General features: G+C 40.7%; 1 protein-coding gene across 2 annotated transcripts in view; it reads right to left on the reverse strand.

Moving 5' to 3' along the window:
- Positions 1–24,800, reverse strand: part of CNST (consortin, connexin sorting protein) — a 102,178-nt gene that overhangs the window by 32,504 nt on the left and 44,874 nt on the right. For both annotated transcript variants that reach the window (XM_054023869.1, XM_054023868.1), the window contains 5 exons: positions 17,137–17,167; positions 13,714–13,800; positions 13,048–13,162; positions 8,965–8,986; positions 8,682–8,778 (listed from right to left, as the gene is read on the reverse strand). In XM_054023869.1, coding sequence (XP_053879844.1) covers positions 8,682–8,778; positions 8,965–8,986; positions 13,048–13,162; positions 13,714–13,800; positions 17,137–17,167 — 352 coding nt within the window. The remainder of the gene's footprint in view (positions 1–8,681; positions 8,779–8,964; positions 8,987–13,047; positions 13,163–13,713; positions 13,801–17,136; positions 17,168–24,800) is intronic.

The raw sequence follows: 24,800 nt of genomic DNA on the forward strand, positions 1-24,800 counted from the left end.
AACTACACATGGAACTGGGAGGTGAAACTTGGACGGGGGCTTGTGTCAGGCGGGAAGGAAAGAACTTGTCAAATTTTGGGGAATGAGAGCCTTCTGCTACTAGAGCTCTCTGCAGGGGTGGAGTGAGAGTTTGCGTGGACTCTGCCGCCTCTCCTTCTGTGCACTTTGGGTGAGGGGGGTATGGGACTTGGTGGCGGGGGAGGGCGGTTAGAGATGGACTGCAGTGGGGCTCTGTCCTCCTGCCTCCGTTCCTGCAGAACATCCACAAGGCGCCGGAGCGTGTCCGTTTGCTCCCTCAGTAGTCCAAGCAGGGTTTGAGTCGCCTGCTGGTCTTCCTGCCGCCACCTCTCCTCCCGATCCATGTTTGCTTGCTGCATTTGGGACAAGTTCTCCCGCCACTGGGTCTGCTGTGCTGCCTGGGCTCGGGAGCAGGCCATAAGCTCTGAGAACATGTCCTCCCGTGTCCTCTTCTTCCTATGCCTAATCCTCGCTAGCCTCTGGGAGTGTGATGCCAGGCTAGGTTGTGAGACAGTCGCAGATGGGGCTGTGGGAATGGGAAAAAGGGAGTGAATTCCTCAGAAAGATAAATGTAGTTGTGAACAAAGAACATAGTCTTTCTCTGTGAACAAGACCATGCACAGCACCTATCACATGCGCACTCAGCACAAGGTCGAATTCTCGGCCTTCGCATTCAGTGCCTGGGGTCTTGCACAGCACATTTGAGAACCGTGTCAGGACAACGGAATTTCTGTTGCAGGCAGACATGGTAAGCCGTAGACTCGTGGCAGCTTAAAACTTTAATATTAGCAATGGCCTCATTTCACATTGAAATCAATGTCGGTCCCTGCTGCCAGCAATCCGGCAAGCAGGAACTCTGCTCCTGTCCCACACCCTCGCGGCTGTCCCCGGGAACGATCCCTTTCGGCTGCCCCTCTCCCGCCTCCACCGCGTGGCTGCAAACCAGCGGTTACAGTTCTGTAAAGGAACAGTAAAGCAGTCCCAACACTAACATTCCCCTACCTCATTCAAAGCAGGTCACCATGAGCGACATCACCCTCATGAGGATCTCTGACAGCGAGAAAGAGAGAATGCTCCGGGAAAGCCTCCAAAGACCAGGGCCGTATGCCGCCCTGCTGTGCAGAGCAATGATTCCCGAGTACTTGCTTGTCTCGTGGCGCGGCAACGTGTCGTACTACGGAGGACCCAATAAGGCCGCTCTCCCCAGGAACCTAATGCAACGGATTTCCAATTACCTCCAGGAGAGCTTCCTCGAGATGTCACAGGAGGATTTCTGCTCCATCCCCGGACATATAGACCGCATTTTACTCTAGCTGCTGTAGCAGTGACTAAACAGTAGAGCGGCTTGGGCAGGACAATCATGCAAAACTGGACATTGCTAGATTTTTTTTTCAATAGTTGCACTGCCCATGACTGAACCGTTAAGCGCCTAGGGCAAACTAATCATGAGAAACCCATTTTTTTAATTGTTAATATTCCTGTTCTGTTAAAAATAAATGTTTAGATGTTTACAACACTTACTGGCTGATCCTTCCCCAGATTCTGTGTCCGGGGTAACGGCTGGAGACGGTTGGTAGGGGATCTCTGTAAGGGTGATGAAGAGATCCTGGCTGTCAGGGAAACCAGCGTTGTGAGTGCTGTCGACTGCCTCGTCCACCTCTTCTCCTTCCTCATCTTCCCCGTCCGCTAACATGTCCGAGGATCCGGCCGTGGACAATATCCCATCCTCAGAGTCCACGGTCACTGGTGGGGTAGTGGTGGCGGCCGCACCTAGGATGGAATGCAGTGCCTCGTAGAAACGGGATGTCTGGGGATGGGATCCGGAGCGTCCGTTTGCCTCTTTGGTCTTCTGGTAGCCTTGTCTCAGCTCCTTGATTTTCACGCGGCACTGCGTTGCATCCCGGCTGTATCCTCTCTCTGACATGTCTTTAGAGATCTTCTCGTAGATCTTTGCATTCCGTTTCTTGGACCGCAGCTCGGAAAGCACGGACTCATCACCCCACACAGCGATGAGATCCAAGACTTCCCGATCAGTCCATGCTGGGGCCCTCTTTCTATTCTGAGATTGCACGGCCATCACTGCTGGAGAGCTCTGCATCATTGCCAGTGCTGCTGAGCTCGCCACAATGTCCAGACAGGAAATGAGATTCAAACTGGCCAGACAGGAAAAGGAATTCAAATTCAAATTTTCCCGGGGCTTTTCCTGTGTGGCTGTTCAGAGCATCCGAGCTCGTACTGCTGTCCAGAGCGTCAACAGAGTGGTGCACTGTGGGATAGCTCCCGGAGCTATTAGCGTCGATTTCCATCCACACCTAGCCTAATTCGACACGGCCATGTCGAATTTAGCGCTACTCCCCTCGTCGGGGAGGAGTACAGAAGTCGAATTAAAGAGACCTCTATATCGAACTAAATACCTTCGCGGTGTGGACGGGTGCAGGGTTAATTCGATGTAATGGCGCTAACTTCGACATAAACGCCTAGTGTAGACCAGGCCTAAGGTGCCACAAGTACTCCTGTTCTTCTTTTATCATCTCAATCATCCAGTGGCCCCCCTTGTTGTTTAGCAAGCTTCCTGCTTCTGATGTACCTAAAAATTTTTTTGCTATTACTTTCTGAGTCTTTGGCTAGCTGTTCTTCAAATTCTTTTTTGGCCTTCCTAATTATATGTTTGCACTTCATTTGTCAGAGTTTATGCTCCTTTCTATTTTCCTCATTAGGATTTAACTTCCACTTTTTAAAGGATGTTTTTTTGCCTCTCACTTTTTCTTTTTCACTGTTATTTAGCCACGGTGGTTCTCTTTTGGTTCTCTTGCTATGTTTTTTAATTTGGGGGTCTACATTTAAGTTGAGCCACTATTATGATGTCTTTAAAAAGTTTCCATGCAGCTTGCTGGGATTTTACTTTTGGTGCTGTACCTTTTAATTTCTGTTTAACTAACCTCCTCATTTTTGTGTAGTTCCCCTTTCTGAAATTAAATGCTACAGTGTTGGGCCACTGTGGTGTTTTCCCCACCACAGCGATGTTAAATTTAATTATATTATGGTCACTATTACCAAGCAGTTCAGCTATATTCACCTCTTGGACCTGATCCTGTGCTCCACATAGGACTAAATCAAGAATTGCCTCTCCTCTTGTGGGTTCCAGGACTAGCTGCCCCAAGAAGCAGTCATTTAAGGTGTCAAGAAACTTTATCTCTGCATCTCTTCCTGAGGTGACATGTACCCAGTCAATATGGGGATACTTGTAATCCTCCATTATTATTGAGTTTTTTATTTTAATAGCTTCTCTAATCTCCCTGAGAATTTCACAGTCACGATCACCATTCTGGTCAGGTGGTCTGTAATATATCCCTACTCCTATAGTCTTATTATTCAATGATGGAATTACTATCCAGAGATTCTATGGTACAGTTTGGTTCATTTAAGATTTTTACTTCATTTGATTCTACGCTTTCTTTCACATATAGTGCCACTCCCCGACCAGCACGACCTGTTCTGTCCTTCCAATATATTTTGTACCCTGGTATTACTGTGTCCCTTTGATTATCCTCATTCCACCAAGTTTTGGTGATGCCTATTATATCAATATTCTCATTTAATGTGAGGCACTCTAATTCACCGACCTTATTATTTAGATTTCTAGCATTGGTATATAAGCACTTTATAAACTTGTCACTTTTTAGCTGCCTGCCATTACATGATGTAATTGAATGGGACTTTTTTCATTTGACTGTTTCTCATCAGATCCTACCTGTATTTTATCATCTTCCATCTTCTTCTCCTTATTAGGACATACATGTGCTCCTCTGCACCTGTCAGCTTTCCCCCAGCCCTTAGTTTAAAAACTGCTCTATGACCTTTATAATTTTAAGCGCCAGCAATCTGGTTCCATTTTGGTTTAGGTGGAGCCCATCCTTCCTATATAGGCTTCCCCTTTCCCAAAAGTTTCCCCAGGTCCTAATAAATCTAAACTCCTCCTCCCTACACCATCGTCTCATCCACGCATTGAGACTCTGCAGTTCTGCCTGTCTAACTGGCCCTGTGCATGGAACTGGAAGAGTTCAGAGAATGCTACCATGGAGGTCCTGGACTTCAATCTCTTACCTAGCAGCCTAAATTTGGCCTCCAGGACCTCTCTCCTATCCTTCCCTATGTCATTGGTACCTACATGTACCACAGCCAACGGCTCCTCCCCAGCACTACACATAAGTCTATCTAGAAGTCTCGAGAGATCTGCAATCTTCGCACCAGGCAGGAAAGTCACCAGGTGTTTCTCCCGGTCATCACAAACCCAGCTATCTATGTTTCTAATGATTGAATCGCCCACTACCAATACCTGTCTTTTCCTAATAACTGGAGTTTCCTCCCACTGGAGAGGTATCCTCAGTGTGAAAGGATACCACATCATCATCTGGAAGGACGATCCCAACTATGGGATCGTTTCCCTCCGCTCCAGTTAGATGCTCTCCTTCCCTGAGATTTTCATCCTCCTCAACAGCACAGAAGCTGTCAGACCAGGGTTGGGACCATTCTACTGTGTCCTGGAAAGTCTCATCTATGTACCTCTCTGTCTCCCTTAGCTCCTCCAACTCAGTCACCCTGGCCTCCAAAGCCCGTACACGGTCTCTGAGGGCTAGGAGCCCCTTGATTGAATGCACACATATGCCACCTGCCCACAGGACAGGTAATCATACATGCTGCATTGGGTGCAATAAACAGTTTGTAAAATATTTTACTAAATTCATTATTTATTATTTCATTCAAGAGAGTTTGCACACAAGACAAATATGCAGGGTTTTGGCCATTTCGAATTACAACAGGAAGGTATTAAGACTTTCAGACAGGTGCTGAAAGAATGAATAGATACAGTGTGTGCTCCAACTCTACTATTTTAAGAGCAATACACAGGTTTAGAGGCCCTGATTCATTCAGCTGGCAGAAATAAAGCTCCAGGACCCTGGCAGCAGAAACTGCATGAGAGGAAGGGGTTACAGCAGCACAGGCTGTAAAATAGGGGAATCTATGCATCCCCCACCATCCTCAGCCAGTTCGGTTCTTATAGAGGCCTGGCTGGAGTTTAAAGCTGCTTTCCTAGGAAGAATCTCGAAGGGAGAATAATGGCGAATCCTCCTTGGAGCCAACTGTCTTCAAAGGCAAAAATTGCATTCCCTTGCGCATGCAATGGATGAATCCAGCCAAGTGTGATTTAGATTAATGAAGAAGTGGCATTTTCTTTCAAGGATGCTACCACAGTATATATTTTACCTACATTACATAACTAAGGTTTTATATATGTACACAGACAACACACACATGCCCCGATCCCCCACTCTAGACATGGTAGATAAGTGGAGTCTTTGGGCTTGTCTAGAAGGAGAAACTATTGCAAAATAAGCTAGGGTCTGAAAATAAAGCACAATAGCTATTCCACACTCTCTCCCCATGTGGATACACTTATTCCACACTAAAGCCTTGTGAACACTGGCAGTGGCAAGTAGGGTACACGTAGCTACAAGCTACAGTGAAAATATAATAATAATGGAGATATCCCATCTCCTAGAACTGGAAGGGACCTTGAAAGGTCATCGAGTCCAGCCCCCTGCCTTCCTTAGCAGGACCAAGTACTGATTTTGCCCCAGATCCCCAAGTGGCCCCCTCAAGGATTGAACTCACAACCCTGGGTTTAGCAGGCCAATGCTCAAACCACTGAGCTATCCCTCCCCCCCAAAAAAGCAGGCTGAATCCATGCTATGGTGGGTAGCTACATGTGGCAGTGAAAGGCTCCAGCAGGTGGGATGACAGTGGGGAAAGGCTTAGGCAATTTCCTGCTACTGGAGCCTTTTCCCGCTGCCTACCCCTGCAAGAGTCCTTCCCCACTGCCAGAGCCTTTCCCTGCAACAGGGAAAGGCTCCGGCAGTGGACAGCTGGTGGAAGCTTTCCCTGCTGTCAGAGCCTGGAAAGGCTCCAGCAGTTGGGAGCTGCTGGAGCCGTTCCCTGCTGCCTCTCCCGTGCCAGAGATTTTCCCATGGTAGGAAAAGGCTGCAAGCAGGTCGGACACTACACTGCTAAACACAGCAGTGTAGATGGAGGAGGCACTGCTTGGGCATTTAGAAAACGGTGTAGGGTACACACCCTTAAGGTTCTGGTGTGTCTACTCTACTTGCCTAATCCATGCCTCACCATCTACAGTGCTATTTATACCCATGCTGGGGGGAGGGGGGACGGACGGGAGGGGCGGCATGCAGTATATGTACTCTACATGCTACTGTAAGTGTACAAATAGCCTAAGAGTGCCTTTATACTGTTTAGCTTAATCCACTTTGGAAAAGAGCCGTAATGTGTTTATAAATGACCAAATCAATGGCTTGTCTACTTGGGAAATGTCTCAGAATAGCTATTGTGGAATTGTTATGCCACAATAGATTCCCATGTGGACACGTTAATTCCATACAATGTAGTTTAATCCACTTAATCTCGAATGTCCCCGTGGGGCACTATTCTACAATAGCTATTCCGGGCCATTTCCCCTTGTAGACAACCTCTTAATTTGGCAATTTATACTCTCACGAAGGTCCTCTTCAAACCCCTTGGAAGTTTCCCTCTCCTTTCTTACTACCATAGTCACATTCTTGCCTCTAAAAGCCAAGTGAGCAGAGACAGCCAACTAACAGATGAAACAAAAGTGGCTTTTTAGTTTCCCATGTCTCTCCAGGCTATTTAAAAAAATGTGACAGTCTTTATTCTGGCAAATGTATTTATATTAATTTTATCTTTCCTCCCCTACCCACCCATAATTCTCTTCTTTATGGCTTCAGAAGAACATGCTGCCCCCTGCTGCTGACATGCCTGAAGTGTGGGAGGCAACAATAGCTGATTAAGATAGACTTTTATTAAAAGTCACTCTCCTCCTAAAGAGATCTGCCAGTGTGAGGGCCAAGAACACACATCCACTGCTTCCCAAAGAAATGTGCCAGCCTGGGGGGTGGGGAGGAAGTTACATAAACACTCTTCACAGTATTGCCAACCTCAGCATTCAAAAATCATTAGTCAGGCCCTCCAAAATCATGATGTTTTTAAACAACTATCAGAGCTTGTCTGGAATGTTTTTGATGGTACAGTTTTCCAGTGGAAACACAATTTTGTCAAAATGTAAATATTTTGAGGGAACTTGTCAATTTTCACAAAATTTCAGAGGGAATAAAGTCTAAATAAATTGTTTCGACTATTTCATTTTATTTGTTTTGATTTTTATATTACTATAAATTTTTATATACAACTATTTTATATTTTACATTATAAAGTTTTGACATTATCAAAGAAAATATTTTGATGGGTCTGAATTGAAATTTTTCAGAATTTCTGTTCTGCAGGAAAGTTTTGCCTTGCGTTCTGATTCAGAAAAAAAAGCAAAAATTAGAAATGTCAGAATTTCTTGTGGAACAGAAATTCTGTTTTCAAACCAGCAATAAAAATAATAAATTTTGGGTTCTTTTGGGTTTCTGAACCTTCAGGCTGCAGTCGCTTCATGTTTTTAAGCTTTTCTTTGCAACCATAAGGGTTATAAACTTACTTAAAAAGCAGAAGGCAATTGGAGATTCTCATGCAATCTCCTGATTTCAGGAACTCAGGGTTGTAAGAAATATACCAACCATTACAAGACTCATGATAAAATTACGATCGCTGATAGCACTTTCTTCAGCCTTGTGAATGAGCTTAGATGCCACAGTGGTGGATACACTATAAGAACCCAAACAGAAAGATAACTGCATGTGTGGATCGTGGTAGTGATAGTAAGGGGTGTGGAATGGAAGGAGAAGAGACCTGTAGTGTGTAGAGAAGCAGTGGTCCTCTGACACCATCATTACTTCCTAGCTCCTGAGCCCCCCCCAAAAATCTCTTGGATGATGGCAGTTGCCACTGGAGAGAGAAACGCACTGAATTTAGACACTTTAACTCTCACCATCTACCCCAGGAACATTCAAAAATCTTTGCTCATAGCGAGGAAAGATGTATTAGGGTGAAATAGCTTAAAAACTATCTTCCTTCTCCGTTCCCATGCAATTACACTATGTGGGCAATCCTCAAACACAGCATTACTGTGTCCTTGCAGAAAAGGGAAGTGAAGATGAGAGACACTTCCAGTTATCATCCTGAACAAATATTAATGCTGCATTTTCTTTCTTTAAGACTCCCAAACATGCATTTCTTAATTTTTTCTTTGCTGGTATGGAAAATGCTTTATACGTGGATCTTTTAAATAATAAATTATATTTAATGGCCACAACTTAGAATATTTATAACAAGATCTCTTGCTAGCCAGGCATTTTATATATTGGAGGATCATTGGGTTGACACTAGTATGACATTTGTACCTATTAAGAATAGCCCCTTTGTATGTTATATGAACTGATATAACACACAAAAAATTAAAATATTTTAAAATGGATATTTTAAAGTAAATTATTACGAAGACCATTCCCTACTTAGACTATTCTTTATGCTGTGCAAATACTTTATTATATGCTGTGAAAAATTAAAGTTTGCAAAAATGATGTGCACTCTCATTTCTGCTCCTTTTATGTGCTGCAACTCCAAATGCAACAGCTGCACAATATCAACAGGAGTACATTTAAAAATATGTACACAATCAATACAAGATGTACCTGAATCACAAGCAGCAGCCCCTCTTTCTTTTAAATCTTCTGCTCCCATTAATTGTACAAAACGATTGCCTCCCAAGGACTTTTCAGTGGTTACTAGCTGTAAAACAGGACAGCACTTACTGTAACTGTTGATTTTAAACTCAAACACTGCAATTACTTGAGAAGTACACTCTGTACAAAATTTCCAAACCAACTCTATAAAAAGTATGTCAAAGCATACTAAAAAATACCCTTACTCATATTTTCAATTGGTAAAGCAGCATCAAGGAAAACAAATTCTTACCTTGTGTTTGGATACAAGTGGCCTGCAGCAATAAAGAAAGGAAGAATAAATTACCACTTTCAGGAACAATATTCTTCACAACAAATGTCACAATAACTACTGCACAAATCATACTAGTCCCTTCCGTACTCTAATATTAGCACAGAACATTTCCAACACTGAAACACTATCAGTGCACTAGCATAGTTTAAAGTACAGAGCTGTACCATATGTTAACATCATTAGAAAGCCAATTATTATGGACGTTGCTGCATGTAATTGAGAAGGCAGTTAAAAAGGTAAAAACAACACATCAGAAATGTTCAAAACTTCTTGTAAACTTGTTTTGAAAGGGACACAACTTCAAAAATCATACTTCTGTCTGCAAATGTTTTACCAACTAGCATTAAAAGTAACATTTGCTGTAACTGAAAGAGATTTGGAGAAAATATTACTCCCCCTCTCCCCCAGTTTATTCTGGTTCAGATTTTTGGAAGAACCGTGTACTCATCACTCCCTCTGAAATCAGTGGGACCCACAGCTGGATCAACACCACTGAAAATCAGGCTATGTATTCTACAGCTCTAGATACACAATTAGCTCCATGGTTTATCCTGTATAGTCAAGTCCTGTCACACAGCAATAAGGGAGAGAGAATTTGTTTTAAAAATTATTATAAAAAACCCCACAATACTTGGCAAGAGGTTTCAGGGGCAAATGGAAACAATGTTTAACACATTTTTTAAAAAGTGTTTAGATTTTAACTTGACAATACCCCTTAATGTATACAAACTTTTTTTTGCAAAGGCAAAGCAGAAATGGCCCAAAATAGTCTCTTAAAGAAAAAAAAAGTGTCCAGTATGAGCATTTGGATTATAAAATAAATTACTGGGAAAAAAAAAAAATCACATCTATGCTCTCAATTAGAAAAACACATAGGTCAAATATTCAAAGAGCTCCATCTTTAAAAAAAAATGGAAAAGTGATTTTGATTATTGTCACCAGGTAAATCTAACTTCAATCTTTAGAAAAAATATGGAACAATTATTGAAAGAATCGATAAACATCTAGAGAATACGGATAACAGGAATGATGACATGTATATTTAAAGAACAAGTTATGCCAAATAAACATGGCCACTAATTTTGATCAAATTACATAATTATTGGAGGAAGGGAACATAGTAGATGTAATGTATCTGAATTTTAGTCAATAAAGTGAGGATGCATGGAACAAATTTCAAGGAGAACACAGTTATTTACAATGAGACTACCATTCTGTGCCTACAGAAATGCTGCTAGATGCTGTGTAGATATTTAAATACGTAAACTATATGGGCCAAATCTCCATCCTAGTGCATAACCCAAGACTACATGTAATGAGGCTGTATATTAGGGAACCTGGCAGGCACTTGGGCAAAGGAATCCTTCATCATCAGTCAGAGAGCAGTAGCAGGCTGCTACTGCAGCCGCAGGGCTAAAGTTGCCTCTGTTGTACTAGCAGGGTTTCAGGTTTATGCTTTCCAATGGCTCCATATCAAATGTGCTCAGTTTATAAGTAAAGAAATTATTTTTTCCTGACTGCCAGCCAGGCAACCTAATCTAGGCTTTGACAGTCAAGCTATTTTTTATTTTCTTCTTATGCATCACCACCTGTGATAAAGGTTCTGCAAACCAAATTATGCCCTCAGTGACACATTGATGAGAGCAAGCTGGCTGAAGTTATAGCCAGACAAAAATGGAAGGGAGGGTAGAAGGCTGGAGAACACAAATGGAAAATATGGCAAAAACTGTATCTGTCCCTCTGATTAAGCACATCTCTCTGCCATGTGCAGTCATTTTTACAACCTTGGAATCTGTTTAGATTTTCAGTTACTACTGGATGATCACCATTCAGTGATAGCAACGATGGCTCTCTTCTTTTGCAATTGCCCAGGACACTGTAATCTTTTCTTACCAAAGCAAATCTCAATGCAGTGATTCATGACTGTCACCTCAAGGCTAGACTACTGCAATATGCTCCATTTGGGGCTCTACCTTAAGTCCATCTGACAAATGCAGAATGCCGCTTGTTAAGCGGAGGATCCTGTTTCAGTCACATAACAGCCACCCTCCAGATCTGCACTGGTTGCCTGTGGGTTTCTGGGTGGAGTTTTAGTGCTTTATTGGTTAATACCAACACCTTAATGGCCTTGGACCTGCTTGAGAGTTCATTTCTCTCTCTCTGTGCCACACTATCACAGTTGAGATCCATACAGCTGCCTGCATTGTAGCTCTCGCAGGCTATGTCGACACTATCCCGGTAAGTCGACCCGAGTTACGCTACTCCAGCTACGTGAATAATGTAGCTGGTGTAGACGTAGATTAGATCAACTTATTGTGGTGTCTGGACTGCACTGGGTCGACAGGAGACGCTCTCCCATTGACTTACCTTACTCCTCTCGTTCCTGGTGGAGTACCGGAGTCAACCGGAGAGTGATCTGCCGTTGATTTAGCGAATCTTCACTAGACCTGCTAAATCGACCCCCGGTGCATCGATTGCAGCAGCATCAATCCCACAGTAGTGTAGACATAGCCTCAGCATAATAGAAAGGGAACTTTTTGTCCAGATATACTCTGTGAGAGCCTCTTTCCTTCAGAATGGGCTCCCGCCAATCCAGAACAGTCCCAAGTCTGTTGACCTTCAGGTCATGGTGCCTCTTGTTATTTTATAATGTTATATAAATATATTAGTAAGGCTTCTGACACAGTCCCGCATGACATTCTCATAAGCAAACTAGAGAACTGCAGTCCACCTGAAATTACTATAAGGTGGGTGCATAACTGGTTGAAAGACCATACTGAAAACAGTAGTTATCAAACTACAACGAGGACTGTGATCAATTGTTCTCCACGTCCACTGAAGGTAGGACCAGAAGTAATAGCCTTAATCTGCAGCAAGGGAGATTTTGGTTGGATACTAGGAAAAACTTTCTAACTAGAAGAGTGGTGAAAAACTGGAATAAGGCTTCCAAGGGAGGTTGTAGAATCCCCACTGGAGGTTTTTATAAACAGGTTGGACAAACACTTGTCAGGTATAGTCGGGGCTGGACTTGATGGCTTCTCGATGTCCCTTTGAGCCCTACATTTCTATGACACTACAATAAATAAATAAATAAATAAAACTAAGCACTATTTATTATTATTAATATAATTGATTTAGGTGAAGAGAGTCCCTGCGGTGCATTCCTTCCCAATGGCACTAGAGAAACTCAAAAATATGAGAGCAGCTCCTCTGCTATATAGAAAGAAACTACTTAACTCTCATGCCTAAACACCTTGGCTTTAAGGGACCCAACTGTTAGTCACGGATTGATTTGACTGTAATCTCTTCTGAATGACTTGCTAAACGCAAGCGGTGGCAGGAATTATGCCATGGTTAAAGTGCAAGCAAGTCACAAGCATGCTTCATCAGCCTTCTAGTACTGCAGGCACCAGACTTTGAACTTTAAACTTTTAAAGTGCTCCTCATTGATGATTTTTACATTTGAATTAATTGTGTTTGTGTCTTGCCAGAACATGATCAGATAACTACATCAGACTGTAGAATCTGGTATCTCTACAGTACACAGTTTTCATCTGCTGTTTTGTTTCAAGTTGAATAGTAACTTCCTTAGCACACACTACATCATATCACACTTTACATGAGGATTGCCACCCAGTATGACTGATCATAATTGTATATTTGGGGACTAAAAGACAATTTTGTCCAACTGAAGCCCTCACCAGTTCAGCAAAAGAAGGCAGCAATGTCATCAAAGTATAAACTCTTCAACTGCCCAGACTATAAAAGTAATACCGGGAGTCTGTAGAAATTCTTTTACCAATATTAATCCAGTTTGAGAAGTCAATGTAGAATAAAGTATTCTTACTACAGATCAAAACAAATGTTTCCTATCAAGAACAGCATCTGTCTTGTAGCTGTGAATTGATTTTGATCCATTTTAATCAACTGGTGCAATTTTTATTTTGGGGGATGTAGTTGAATCCATTTCAAACATCTGCCATACAAATAACAAGGAAGTACACTTTCACTTGCTAAAGTAATAAGGTTTGCTATACTTACTCTTGATGTGATGTACAAAGTTTAGCAAGATTTTCTAACTCTTCATTGTTAAGTCCTTTAGCTGAATTCCTCAGAGTTGTATCTGTACTGGGCACTGCTGTTTTCCACTTTGTTTCTAAATTAAGCCACAAATAGTTTTAGCCACACTGCTAAAAAATTAGTATTTATTTAGCCATAAAAACATGGAAGCCAAAGAGACTAGTATATGGCAAAATATGTTCAAGTCCAATTTTGTTTTTTATCAATAAAACAAATCTGTTCTGTGTACACTGTACAATTATGAAGAAGACTCTCAATAAAAAGCATATCATCATGACACAGTAAGTTGTGCTGCATTCATGAAACGAAACAAATGTCATGCTAGTTTCACCCAAGAATATATGAATCAACCATGGTAGAGAATTCAAAGTATAGAAACTGATCAAGATAAAGAATGATCCCCGAAGCATGCCTTTTCTTCACAAAGACGACAGGAGAAAAATCCCAGGAAAGAATAATTTTCTCACGACCGGCTACTAAAGGTTCTGGTGAAAAGGCTACTTTTGGTTTTGCAACACAGTATTGACTGGAAAAATATTTGTTCTATTATTTAGAAAGAACAAGTTCCATAAGCTGTATCTAAAAGATAACTCTCCTCTCCACCACATTAGAACACACTGTACTTACCCCACTGCTCCTGAATGGAAGAAAGATTTGCAAGTAGCTGCTCATGATATAGTCGTTCAAGCTGAATGAACTTCATTGCCTTCTCATCTGAATAGAAGGTTAAAGAGAAATACAGATACAGACAGACATATTGGAATATGCTTAAATTTGACACCACGTTCAAAAGGACATAGTCTAGTTCTATGACCGAAACCTGATACACAAGTACCAAAATGGATGTGAGTGGTTATATGGCCAGCACTCTAATAGACTTGAATAAATTATTAAACTAAACTAAATATAAACTGAAAAAAAGAGTTGAAAAAAAAATTCCTAAAAGCAGGATGGAAGATTCTTTTATTACACTATCATCTCTTTCCACAAACTTTGACTCCGAGAAAGTATATTTGATCAACTATGAGTTTTTAAGTGCAGGCACATTATACATTTTTGTGTTAACTAATTTACTTCAAAAAAAATTCACCACAAAAGCAAAGACAAGCATTACTACAGTCTAAGACAGAACCACCCAAATCCAAAGACATCAAGTGCATTTTGTGTCTGTCTAGACTGTAAGCTTCTTGGGACAGAGACTATCTTCCTCTGTGTTTCAACAGCACTAAGCATACTGTAGAAGCTTAACCAATAATAATAGAATATCAGGAGGTCATCTAGTCCAACCCCCTGTTCAAAGCAGGACCACTCCCCAGACAGATATTTACCCCAGTTCCCTAAATGGCCCCCTCAAGGATTGAACTCACAACCCTGGGTGTAGCAGGCCAATGCTCAAACCACTGAGCTATCCCCCCAAAACACAGAGTATAACTTTAAAGGACTTCAAGCATTTTGATTTCCCCTTCTTAGGACAAGAACTTCTAATACTTTATTTGCACAGCTGCAGTAAGTTGTGAACAGCCACCAGCAAAAGTTACTCCTCAGACAATCTATTTTTGAAGTATGAAGGTGTCTCATTTTTTGTGAAATATTTTGAGATTATGCTTACCATTCCCCCTTTACCAACAATCTCTTTCCACCCCTCTGCAGGGCCTTCATTGTGTCTACAAGTGTGTTCTAAAAGCTGTATACTTTTCTACTAATTCTACTCCTGCCAAGCAGTATAAAGTTAGCTAATAATCCTTCTATTTTAAACCACCTCTTGCCAGGTGTTTACACATTCAACTATTTCAAATTCCATTAGGCAATATACCGGAGATGAAAACAGAGTGAATCAGGTTCTGAGTATATAGACACAATATTTGCATTATTTATACCAAATAAAATAATATAATAATCACCACAAAGACACAAGAAGTACTTGCTCTTTTTACTAACTATGGGATACAAATGTAGAGCATGACACGTAAACAAACAGCACTAAAGGAGTTAATATTCCTTGCCTTGTATAAACTTATTAGAAAATAAAACACAGAACACAGCAATTGCCTTATTGGATCAGACCGATGGCACATTTAATTCAGTATCCTGTCTCCACTAACTGTTAATATCAGATTCTTCAGAGGAAAGTTTAAAATCCCTATCATGAATAATTATTAGGGGTAAATTCTTTCCTAATTCCTAGGAGTTAATGGTTGCAAGAGCTGTTATCCCTTACAAATATTTATTATTAGCATGCTAAATTCTTTGCCTCACTATCTCGTCGCATTGAGTTCCATAGGTTCACCAAGCATAGTGTTAAAAACGTATTTCCTTTGACTAGCTTTAAAGGTATTGCTTTTCAATTAAAACCATTCTTCTAGTATGAAATATGAGCACCCATGTGGTTTTCTCTATACTGTACTTCTGTCATGTCTTCTCTAAACTAAATAGCCCTAATCTTTTATCTCATTTTCCATGCCTCTACATTTTCATTTTTTTTCTCTTTCTTATCCCTTTTTCCGATGGGATGACCAAAAGTAATTCTCAAGGTGGTGACATACATTCTATTTTAAATATTAGCTTTACAATATTTTCAGAATTATTCTCTATCCCTTTCGAAATACACCTCTACCCCGATATAACATGACCCGATATAACACAAATTCTGACATAACACGGTAAAGCAGTGCTCCGGGGGGGGGGGGGGGGGGGGGGGGAGGGGGGGGGCGGCGCTCCGGCGGATCAAAGCAAGTTTGATATAACGTGGTTTCACCTATAATGCGGTAAGATTTTTTGGCTCCTGAGGACAGCATTATATCGAGGTAGAGGTATACAGTTTAATATTACTTGGGCTAGATTTTCATGTTTGGAAGAATACTTTCTGGGACTTGAATAAAATCTTGTATTTTGCTATTTAATCAGAATGATTTTTAAATTACCTTTCCTTTCTGCTTTCTTTTTTGTTTAAGGATATGCATAAGTTCTATGAGTAATGTGATATACTTAAGTAGCCTCCACACCCATACTAAGGATTTATATTTCTTAACTTTCATCTTTAGGTTCTAAAGCGTTTCCAAGTTTTTTGAAAAACCATACTTCCTAAAGTATAACATCACAGCATAAGGTTTTAGGATGATCAATCCCTCCTAGGATGAAATTAAGTTAGATTATGTTATAGTCACTATGACTGGCTCAACTCCTGGAATCAAGTCCTGTGTATTATTTAGGAATAGGTCAAGAGTAACCTCTCCCCATGTGTGCCCCAGAACTAGCTGTTCCAAGAAGCAACTGTTTGTGGTTTGGGAAACTATTAAACTAAACTGTATCCCGATGTAACATTTGACCAATAAACTTTTGGGTTGTAAAAATCATACATTATTGTTTTGCTTTTGTTATCGCCAAGTTCTCCTTCAACTCTGTGAACTGGTTATCATTATCCTGATGCAGAGAACAGTAGAACACTACAGTAGTATTTTTATAAATTAGGATATACACCTCTACCCCGATATAACGCTGGCCTCGGGAGCCAAAAAATCTTACCGCGTTATAGGTGAAACCGCGTTATATCAAACTTGCTTTGATCCGCCTGAGTGCACAGCTCCCCCACACCCCCACCAGCACTGCTTTACCGCGTTATATCCAAATTCATGTTATATTGGGTCGTGTTATATCGGGGTAGAGGTGTATATCCTATTCGGCTAAGGCATATTCTTAATGCCTAATACTCAGAAGAGGATTTCTCATGTAAAACAGTTGATTTCTTTGAAGCACACAATTGTTTTGCTTATGTCTTTGTTTCTGTGCAGGCATTACCAATTATATCAGTACAGCTTTGGGAAGGGGGATTTATTTCTTTACTTGTACTCCAGCTAGCTTGCTAGGAAAACACAGCAGAAAGCACATATTGTAGGCTTACTCATCTATAAAACATGGCATGTTCACCTTTTCCTAACCCTGGTCCACAGCCTGTTAACCATCAAAGTCTTTTTCCTTTCAAATTTTGATTATGATGCCACTTTAGTTTTTTACAAAATAGAGCATTGTTAATTTTGATCAATGAAAGGATACATTCCTCCTCCTGAAAATAGGCCTCAGCTATCTGTAAAGGAAAAAGAAAATAATGTTTAACATCATGATTCTCTGATTCTTTATTATAGTCATGCATGTATAATATTATCTTAATTTTTAAGAGTTCATATTCTAGTTTTTGAGTTTATAGATTACAGTTTGGTTACATTTTCAAGCTTTTTTCTACAACTACACAGGCCAGAAACTTTTTTTTTTTTTTAATGAAAGCTGAAATTGTCATGTAAATCACAGGATTTCAGAACCTGGGGCTTCAAGAAAAGTATCAACTACTGTCAGACTTGTGATAAAATTGTTTTCTGTACAATTGCAGGAGCCACGTACTTTCACTTCAGGTTCTCTCTCCCAGCCTCTTATCTAGGCTGTTCCTCTGTATAAGTCTACAAGGTGGAAGAGCATCTAGCCATCTTTCCTCAATTTCACTAAGCCCAGGGTCTTGATAGCCAAAAAAACCCTTCAACATGACAGCAGGCACAAAATGAAGCCAGATGGCAGCTCTATGACCTGCATTATAGATTTTATGAGGTAGAACCAACTTAAGGCTTTTCCCCTTTTAATGACATTGCTGTAACAGAATGGGTTAAACATGACCATTAAGTGACAGCTCTGCCAAAGGAAAACAATGAGAAACACAGAGACAGCATTTAAAGACTGTTCTACCAGATCTAGTCTGACCTAACCCATGTGTGTCATAACAAACAAAAATCTATCCGGCAGATAGATACAGGAGGCTAGTGAACTTTCCCTGTTCCATATAGAATCCATAGTACCATTTCAGTTTAATTTGGAAATCAAAACATTGCCAAGGACAAGTGCAGGTAAAAATTATGTAAGGAAGGAAGTCTCATTATTTGAAGTAATATTTCAGAAGATCATGTAAAAATGTTTAAGACGGGTTAGAATAGTCTGTTGGAGAGACATGGGCTCAAAATAAGCAGAGGAAAAACAGAGTATATAGTATGTAATTTCAATAATGTGAACAATGAAGAACTATCCTTGAAATTAGAGGGACAGACAATACTGAAAATACAAAGTTTCAAGTATCTGGTTTCCAGAATCAAGGAAAATGTGGAAATGGAGGATGAAATGAGAGCTACAATAATAAAAGCGTGGCTCAAATGGGGAGAGATAAGTGGTGTAGCATGTGACAGGAAGATACCAGTAAGATTAAAAGGGAAAGTCTATAAAACCATGGTCCGTTTGGTTTTACTGTCCGGTGCTAAGTGTTAGGCAACAAAGAAGAAACATGAGCAAATAATCTTTTCCACAGAAATGCAACTGTTGATGTTGATGAATGGCATAAGTAAGAAAGACCACATGAGGAATGTGTATGTTAGAGATATACTCAAATTAACACCCATAAACAAAAAATGAGGGAGTGCAGGCTCAGATGGTTTGGTCACATAAAGCACGGTACTGAGACAAAGTCCACCAAGAAAAAAAGACTGATAAGTCAACCCAAGAAGAAGTGGAGGGATGTCATAAAGGAAGACAGGTCAGTATATAGTACGATAGAGGATATGGCATTGAACAGAGTACTTTGGAGGGAGAGGACTCATAGGGCAGACCACATTTCATGGGATTAATGCAAGAAAGAAGAAAAAAGAAGAGGTTAGATTAACCTCTAATCCTTGAAACTCAACCAGCCTATAACCTGAGACTAAATACCAGAGTGATGGCCATCATCTCGGCCAATACACTGGGGACTAAAGTGGAGATCTCCAGAACTAAAAGCATGAGGTGCTATAGCTACAGCTAAAGAGCTAAAACTTCCCAGCTGGAGGCACAAACAACTCATATTTTCTGTAGTTTGATACAGAAGGGGATCTATAATACTCACCAGTGAGTTACCATGAGAAACTTTCCATATCAAAACATGGACATGGAAATAAATAAAACCAAGATACAGTATCAATATAGTGTTCACAAAACTGAGTAATTTTTTAAATGCAGAGTTTACTAAAATGGGTATGTTACTGATTATGTAGCAATGGACTTTCAATTGGTACTGGAAAACCAGAACTGCAAGTATTTAGCAGCAGCAGAACTCCCAGACAAATAGCCTGAATGGCATAGTAGGACAGGTGTAGAACATAGCAAGTATTTTTGTGTTCACCAAGTAAAGGGATCCATTTGTTTGGTATTGCCACAGAGGACTAATCTCTTGCATTTAAAACTGTAGAGATGCCATTCTGTTACAGTCCATGTAACTAGCCAGGAGGACTCAAGGCATCTCCTCAAATACACCAAACTATTAGATTTCTCAGAGGATAGGTGTATTTCCAGGCTGAGAGAGATGTTCTGGTTCTGAGCTGGTGGTTTGGAGTTTTATGGAGATGACCAGAGCTAATTCCAACAGCAATGGAAACTAGACTAATGGAATCAGATGGTGCAGAAAAGCCAACATTTATTAACTGAAATGTGCCTTTCCTTCCCATACTCCCTCATTGCAAACACAACTTCTCAGTTTGAGACAGTAAGGTATTAACTGTACTTGTGAGAGACAGGCAAAGTGTGCACAAGACCTATGCAAAATTTCCTGTAGAGCTCTGAAATAAAAAGGAGTTTTGTTTAACAAGGTGAAGCATATACAGCTCAGAAATAAAAACATCACTTAGCAATTATACAGAACTTCACAATTTCAAAAGCCTTAACAAACATTACTTAATCAATCTTCAAATACATTGAGAGTTTGCATTATTTCTATTTAACAAAAGGCATAGTATGGCTAAGGCAAAAATTTTAAGAAGAGCCCACATATTGTTGATGCCTCGACATTTGAGTGCCCAATTTGAGAAATGCAGTGTCTGATATTCAATTGACTTCTACTGGAGCAATGGGTAATTATTACCTCTGAACATTTCGGAGTGTCTCAATTCGTGGGCGCAGTCAAAAATGTGCTTGAATTGCTTGCCCAAGGTACAAAGCAAGTCTGTGGCAGAGCTTGGGTTACAAATTGGGTGTTCCTGGTGCTCAGTCCTATTAGACTATTCCGAGCCAACATCTCCCAAGGGGAATTGACAGATGAATTCTAAGACTCATATTTTTGTATATCCTGGCTGCTGCCTGGAATGGTAGTTCCAGAAATTCCTGGAACAACTCAAGGAGCATTTATAATTTTTGTCTTGTAATGGCAGAAACAAAAATTATGTGCACGCTCCTAGAAATCTGAAAAGCATGTGCTGCGGTTAAACATCAAAGGATAATTTTCTACTTAATTAAACTTAATCCTTATTACACGCTCTAGTATATTGATGCCTGGAAAACAACTATTGTGAGCTTTTTATTATACCATTCTGAATTTTAATGCTGTAGTGATTCTTTAATACAGCAGTTGGTTTTAAATTGCACTTGTTCATATGAAATAAAAAGTGATTAAAATTAATTCTATACTAGATGAACAGTTGTGAGACGTCAAGGCTCATCATATTAGAAAATGATAGAAACACACTACATATACAAGTTATTGGCAGGCTATATTAGTAAATCTCAATCAGGCCCTTCATGACAGATTAATCCATTTCACAGAAGATGATACTCTAATTAGTGCTCATTTCACAAGAAAATAACAAGCTTTGTTCTCCAACAATTTCATTTTTTCCAGCTTAATAAAAATATACTATGGCCAACATAGGGCTTGTTTCATTTTTCTCAGGAAGGAAGGTTGTTCTTGTGGTAAGAACACATGGCTGGGAGTCAGGAAACAGATTCTATTCTCAGTTCTGCCAGAGGCTTCCTGCATGACTTTGAAAGAATCTGCCTCTTTGTACCTCAGTTGCCTCATGTGTAGAGCAACAACTAGAATTTACCTGCTTCCCATACTCACAGAGGAGTTGTGAGGATAAATTCATTAATATATGTAAAATAATTTGAAATCTCTGCACTATTTACAATGCCTTCTTTATATGGTGTTGATATTCACGAGCCAGCACAAAATATAGACTCTGTTTCAGGCAAGAGACTAAATTAGTGCTAACAAAGTTTCACATACATAATTAATGCAAGGAAATAGAAACTTTTCACTAAAGCACCATTTTTAATGTAAACTTCCAGTAAAATATTTATTTTTTAATATAAAATATATTTATGGAACCTGACGCCTATTTTATTTATTACTCATTTTGGTCATTTATATCACTGACAACAAGAGGCAATGCAGCAGCAAAGGAACCACTATGCCGCAGAAATCAGCTGAAGAACAGTTTCAAATGAGAACACAGATACTCTGTTTTCAACAACGATGGCAAAAGAATAAGTCCATCAAGTAGCACTGTCAGACACCATAAGAAAAAGGAAGCTAAAGTGATCCCCTCAAAATACATCCTTCTGGTCAATATGTAGAGCCATCATTCAGCAAAACAACATTTTTGAACTGTGTATTATAGTGCAAAAGATCCTAGCCACATATCTATGCTACATTATCGTCACACTCCCAGTCGCCCTTTGCAGGGGAGCAAAGCACTAGCCCGTTGAACATAAGAATGGCCATACTGGGTCAGACCAAAGGTCCATCCAGCCCAGTATCCTGTCTGCCGACAGTGGCCAATGGCAGGTGCCCCAGAGGGAGTGAACCTAACAGGTAATGATCAAGTGATCTCTCTCCTGACATCCATCTCCACTCTCTAACAAACAGAGGCTAGGGACACCATTCCTTACCATCCTGGCTAATAGCCATTAATGGACTTAACCTCCATGAATTTATCTAGTTCTCTTTTAAACCCTGCTATAGTCCTAGCCTTCACAACCTCCTCAGGCAAGGAGTTCCATAGGTTGACTGTGCGCTGTGTGAAGAAGAACTTCCTTTTATTTGTTTTAAACCTGCTGCCAATTAATTTCATTTGGTTGCCCCTAGTTCTTATACTATGGGAACGAGTAAATAACTTTTCCTTATTCACTTTCTCCACACCACTCATGATTTTATATACCTCAATCATATCCCCACTTCGTCTCCTCTTTCCAAGCTGAAAAGTCCTAGCCTCTAATCTCTCCTCATATGGGACCCATTCCAAATCCCTAATCATTTTAGTTGCCCTTTTCTGAACTTTTTCTAATGCCAGTAGATCTTTTTTGAGATGGAGACCACATCTGTATGCAGTATTCAGGATGTGGGTGTACCATGGATTTATATAAGGGCAATAAGCTATTCTCTGTCTTATTCTCTATCCCCTTTTTAATGATTCCTAACATCCTGTTTGCTTTTTTGACTGCCGATGCACACTGCGTGGTTATCTTCAGAGAACTATCCACGATGACTCCAAGATCTCTTTCCTGATTAGTTGTAGCTAAATTAGCCCCCATCATATTGTATGTATAGTTGCGGGTATTTTTTCCAATGTGCATTACTTTACATTTATCCACATTACATTTCATTTGTCATTTTGTTGCCCAATCACTTAGTTTTGTGAGATCTTTTTGAAGTTCTTCAGTGTCTGCTTTGGTCTTAACTATCTTGAGCAGTTTAGTATCGTCTGCAAACTTTGCCACTTCACTGTTTACCCCTTTCACCAGATCATTTATGAATAAGTGGAATAGGATTGGTCCTAGGACTGACCCTTGGGGAACACCACGAGTTACCCCTCTCTATTCAGAAAATTTACCATTTATTCTTACCCTTTGTTCCCTGTCTTTTAACCAGTTCTCAATCCATGAAAGGATCTTCCCTCTTATCCCATGACAACTTAATTTATGTAAGAGCCTTTGGTGAGGGACCTTGTGAAAGGCTTTCTGGAAATCTAAGTACACTATGTCCACTGGATCCCCCTTGTCCACATGTTTGTTGATCCCTTCAAAGAACTCTAATAGATTAGTAAGACATGATTTCCCTTTACAGAAACCATGTTGACTTTTGCCCAACAATTTATGTTCTTCTATGTGTCTGACAATTTTATTCTTTACTATTGTTTCAACTAATTTGCCCGGTACGGACGTTAGACTTACCAGTCTGTAATTGCCGGGATCACCTCTAGATCCCTTTTTAAATATTGGCATTACATTAGCTATCTTCCAGTCATTGGGTAAAGAAGCTGATTTAAAGGACCAGTTACAAACCATAGTTAATAGTTCTGCAATTTCAGATTTGAGTTCTTTCAGAACTCTTGGGTGAATGCCATCTGGTCCCGGTGACCTGTTACTCTTAAGTTTATCAATTAATTCCAAAACCTCCTCTAATGACACTTCAATCTGTGACAATTCCTCAGATCTGTCACCTACGAAGGATGGCTCAGGTTTGGGAATCTCTCTAACATCCTCAGCCATAAAGACTGAAGCAAAGAATTCATTTAGTTTCTCTGCAATGATTTTATCGTCTTTAAGTGCTCCTTTTTTATCTTGATCGTCCAGGAGCCCCACTGGTTGTTTAGCAGGCTTCCTGCTTTTGATGTACTTAAAAAACATTTTGTTATTACCTTTTGTGTTTTTGGCTTGCTGTTCTTCAAACTCCTTTTGGGCTTTTATTACATTTTTACACTTAATTTGGCAGTGTTTATGCTCCTTTCTAATTACCTCACTAGGATTTGACTTCTACTTTTTAAAAGATGCCTTTTTATCTCTCACTGCTTCTTTTACATGGCAGAAATAAACAGCTGAACATTAATTCTCACTTATTTTTCAAATCGACAACTATTCATCTTACAACACTGCCTATTCTCTTGGCCTGATGTAGAGCTAAGATAGTGATTGCACTATGACAGGTTACATGGAAGAAGAATCATCAGCACATATTAATGGGATTAAAACCACCTTCAACTGAGTAAGAGTGATCCTTACCATCCATACATTAAGTTAACGCTGGAAACTCTGCAATAAGAGTATTTCCAGATTAAAATGCTATTTAGAGAACCAATCTATTCTTACTTATACCAATGTCTACAACCTTTAAGTATCAGAGGGGTAGCCGTGTTAGTCTGGATCTGTAAAAAGCAACAGAGAGTCCTGTGGCACCTTTAAGACTAACATGTATTGGAGCATAAGCTTTCGTGGGTGAATGCCCACTTCGTCAGACGAAAAGGGACCCTGGTGGCTCTGGTCAGCACTGCTGATCCGACGAAGTGGGCATTCACCCACGAAAGCTTATGCTCCAATACATCTGTTAGTCTTAAAGGTGCCACAGGACACTTTGTTGCTTTTTACAACCTTTAAGTGATTTTAAACAGATGTGTCCCCCCTAAACTGTATGTATTCAACTCTGGGATAGGACTGCCAACTTTCTAATTGCACAAACCGAAACCCTTGCCCTGCCCCCGATCCCGCCCCTTCTCCAAGGCCCCGCCCCGTCTCACTCCATCCCCTCCTTCCTCCGTCACGCTCTCTCCCCACCCCCACTCACTTTCACCGGGCTGGGACTGGGGCTTGGGGTGCAGGAAAGGGTGAGGGCTCTGGGGTGGGGCCAGAAATGAGGGGTTCAGGGTGCAGGAGCGGGCTCAGGGCTGGAGTAGAGGGGAGGGTCCGGATGGGGGGGTGGGCTCTGGGGTGGGGCCAGGGATGAGGGAGAGAGTTTGGGTGCGGGAGGGAGCTCAGGACTGGGGAAGGGGGTTGGCGTACAGGAGGAGGTGTGGGGTGCAGGCTCCAGGAGGGGACTCAGGGCTGCGGCAGGGTGTTGGGGGGAGTGAGGGTGGGGGTGAAGGGTGCAGGCTCTGGGAGGGAGTTAG

Source organism: Malaclemys terrapin, chromosome 3, assembly GCF_027887155.1.
Source record: "Malaclemys terrapin pileata isolate rMalTer1 chromosome 3, rMalTer1.hap1, whole genome shotgun sequence".
Classification (NCBI taxonomy): Eukaryota; Metazoa; Chordata; order Testudines; family Emydidae; genus Malaclemys; species Malaclemys terrapin.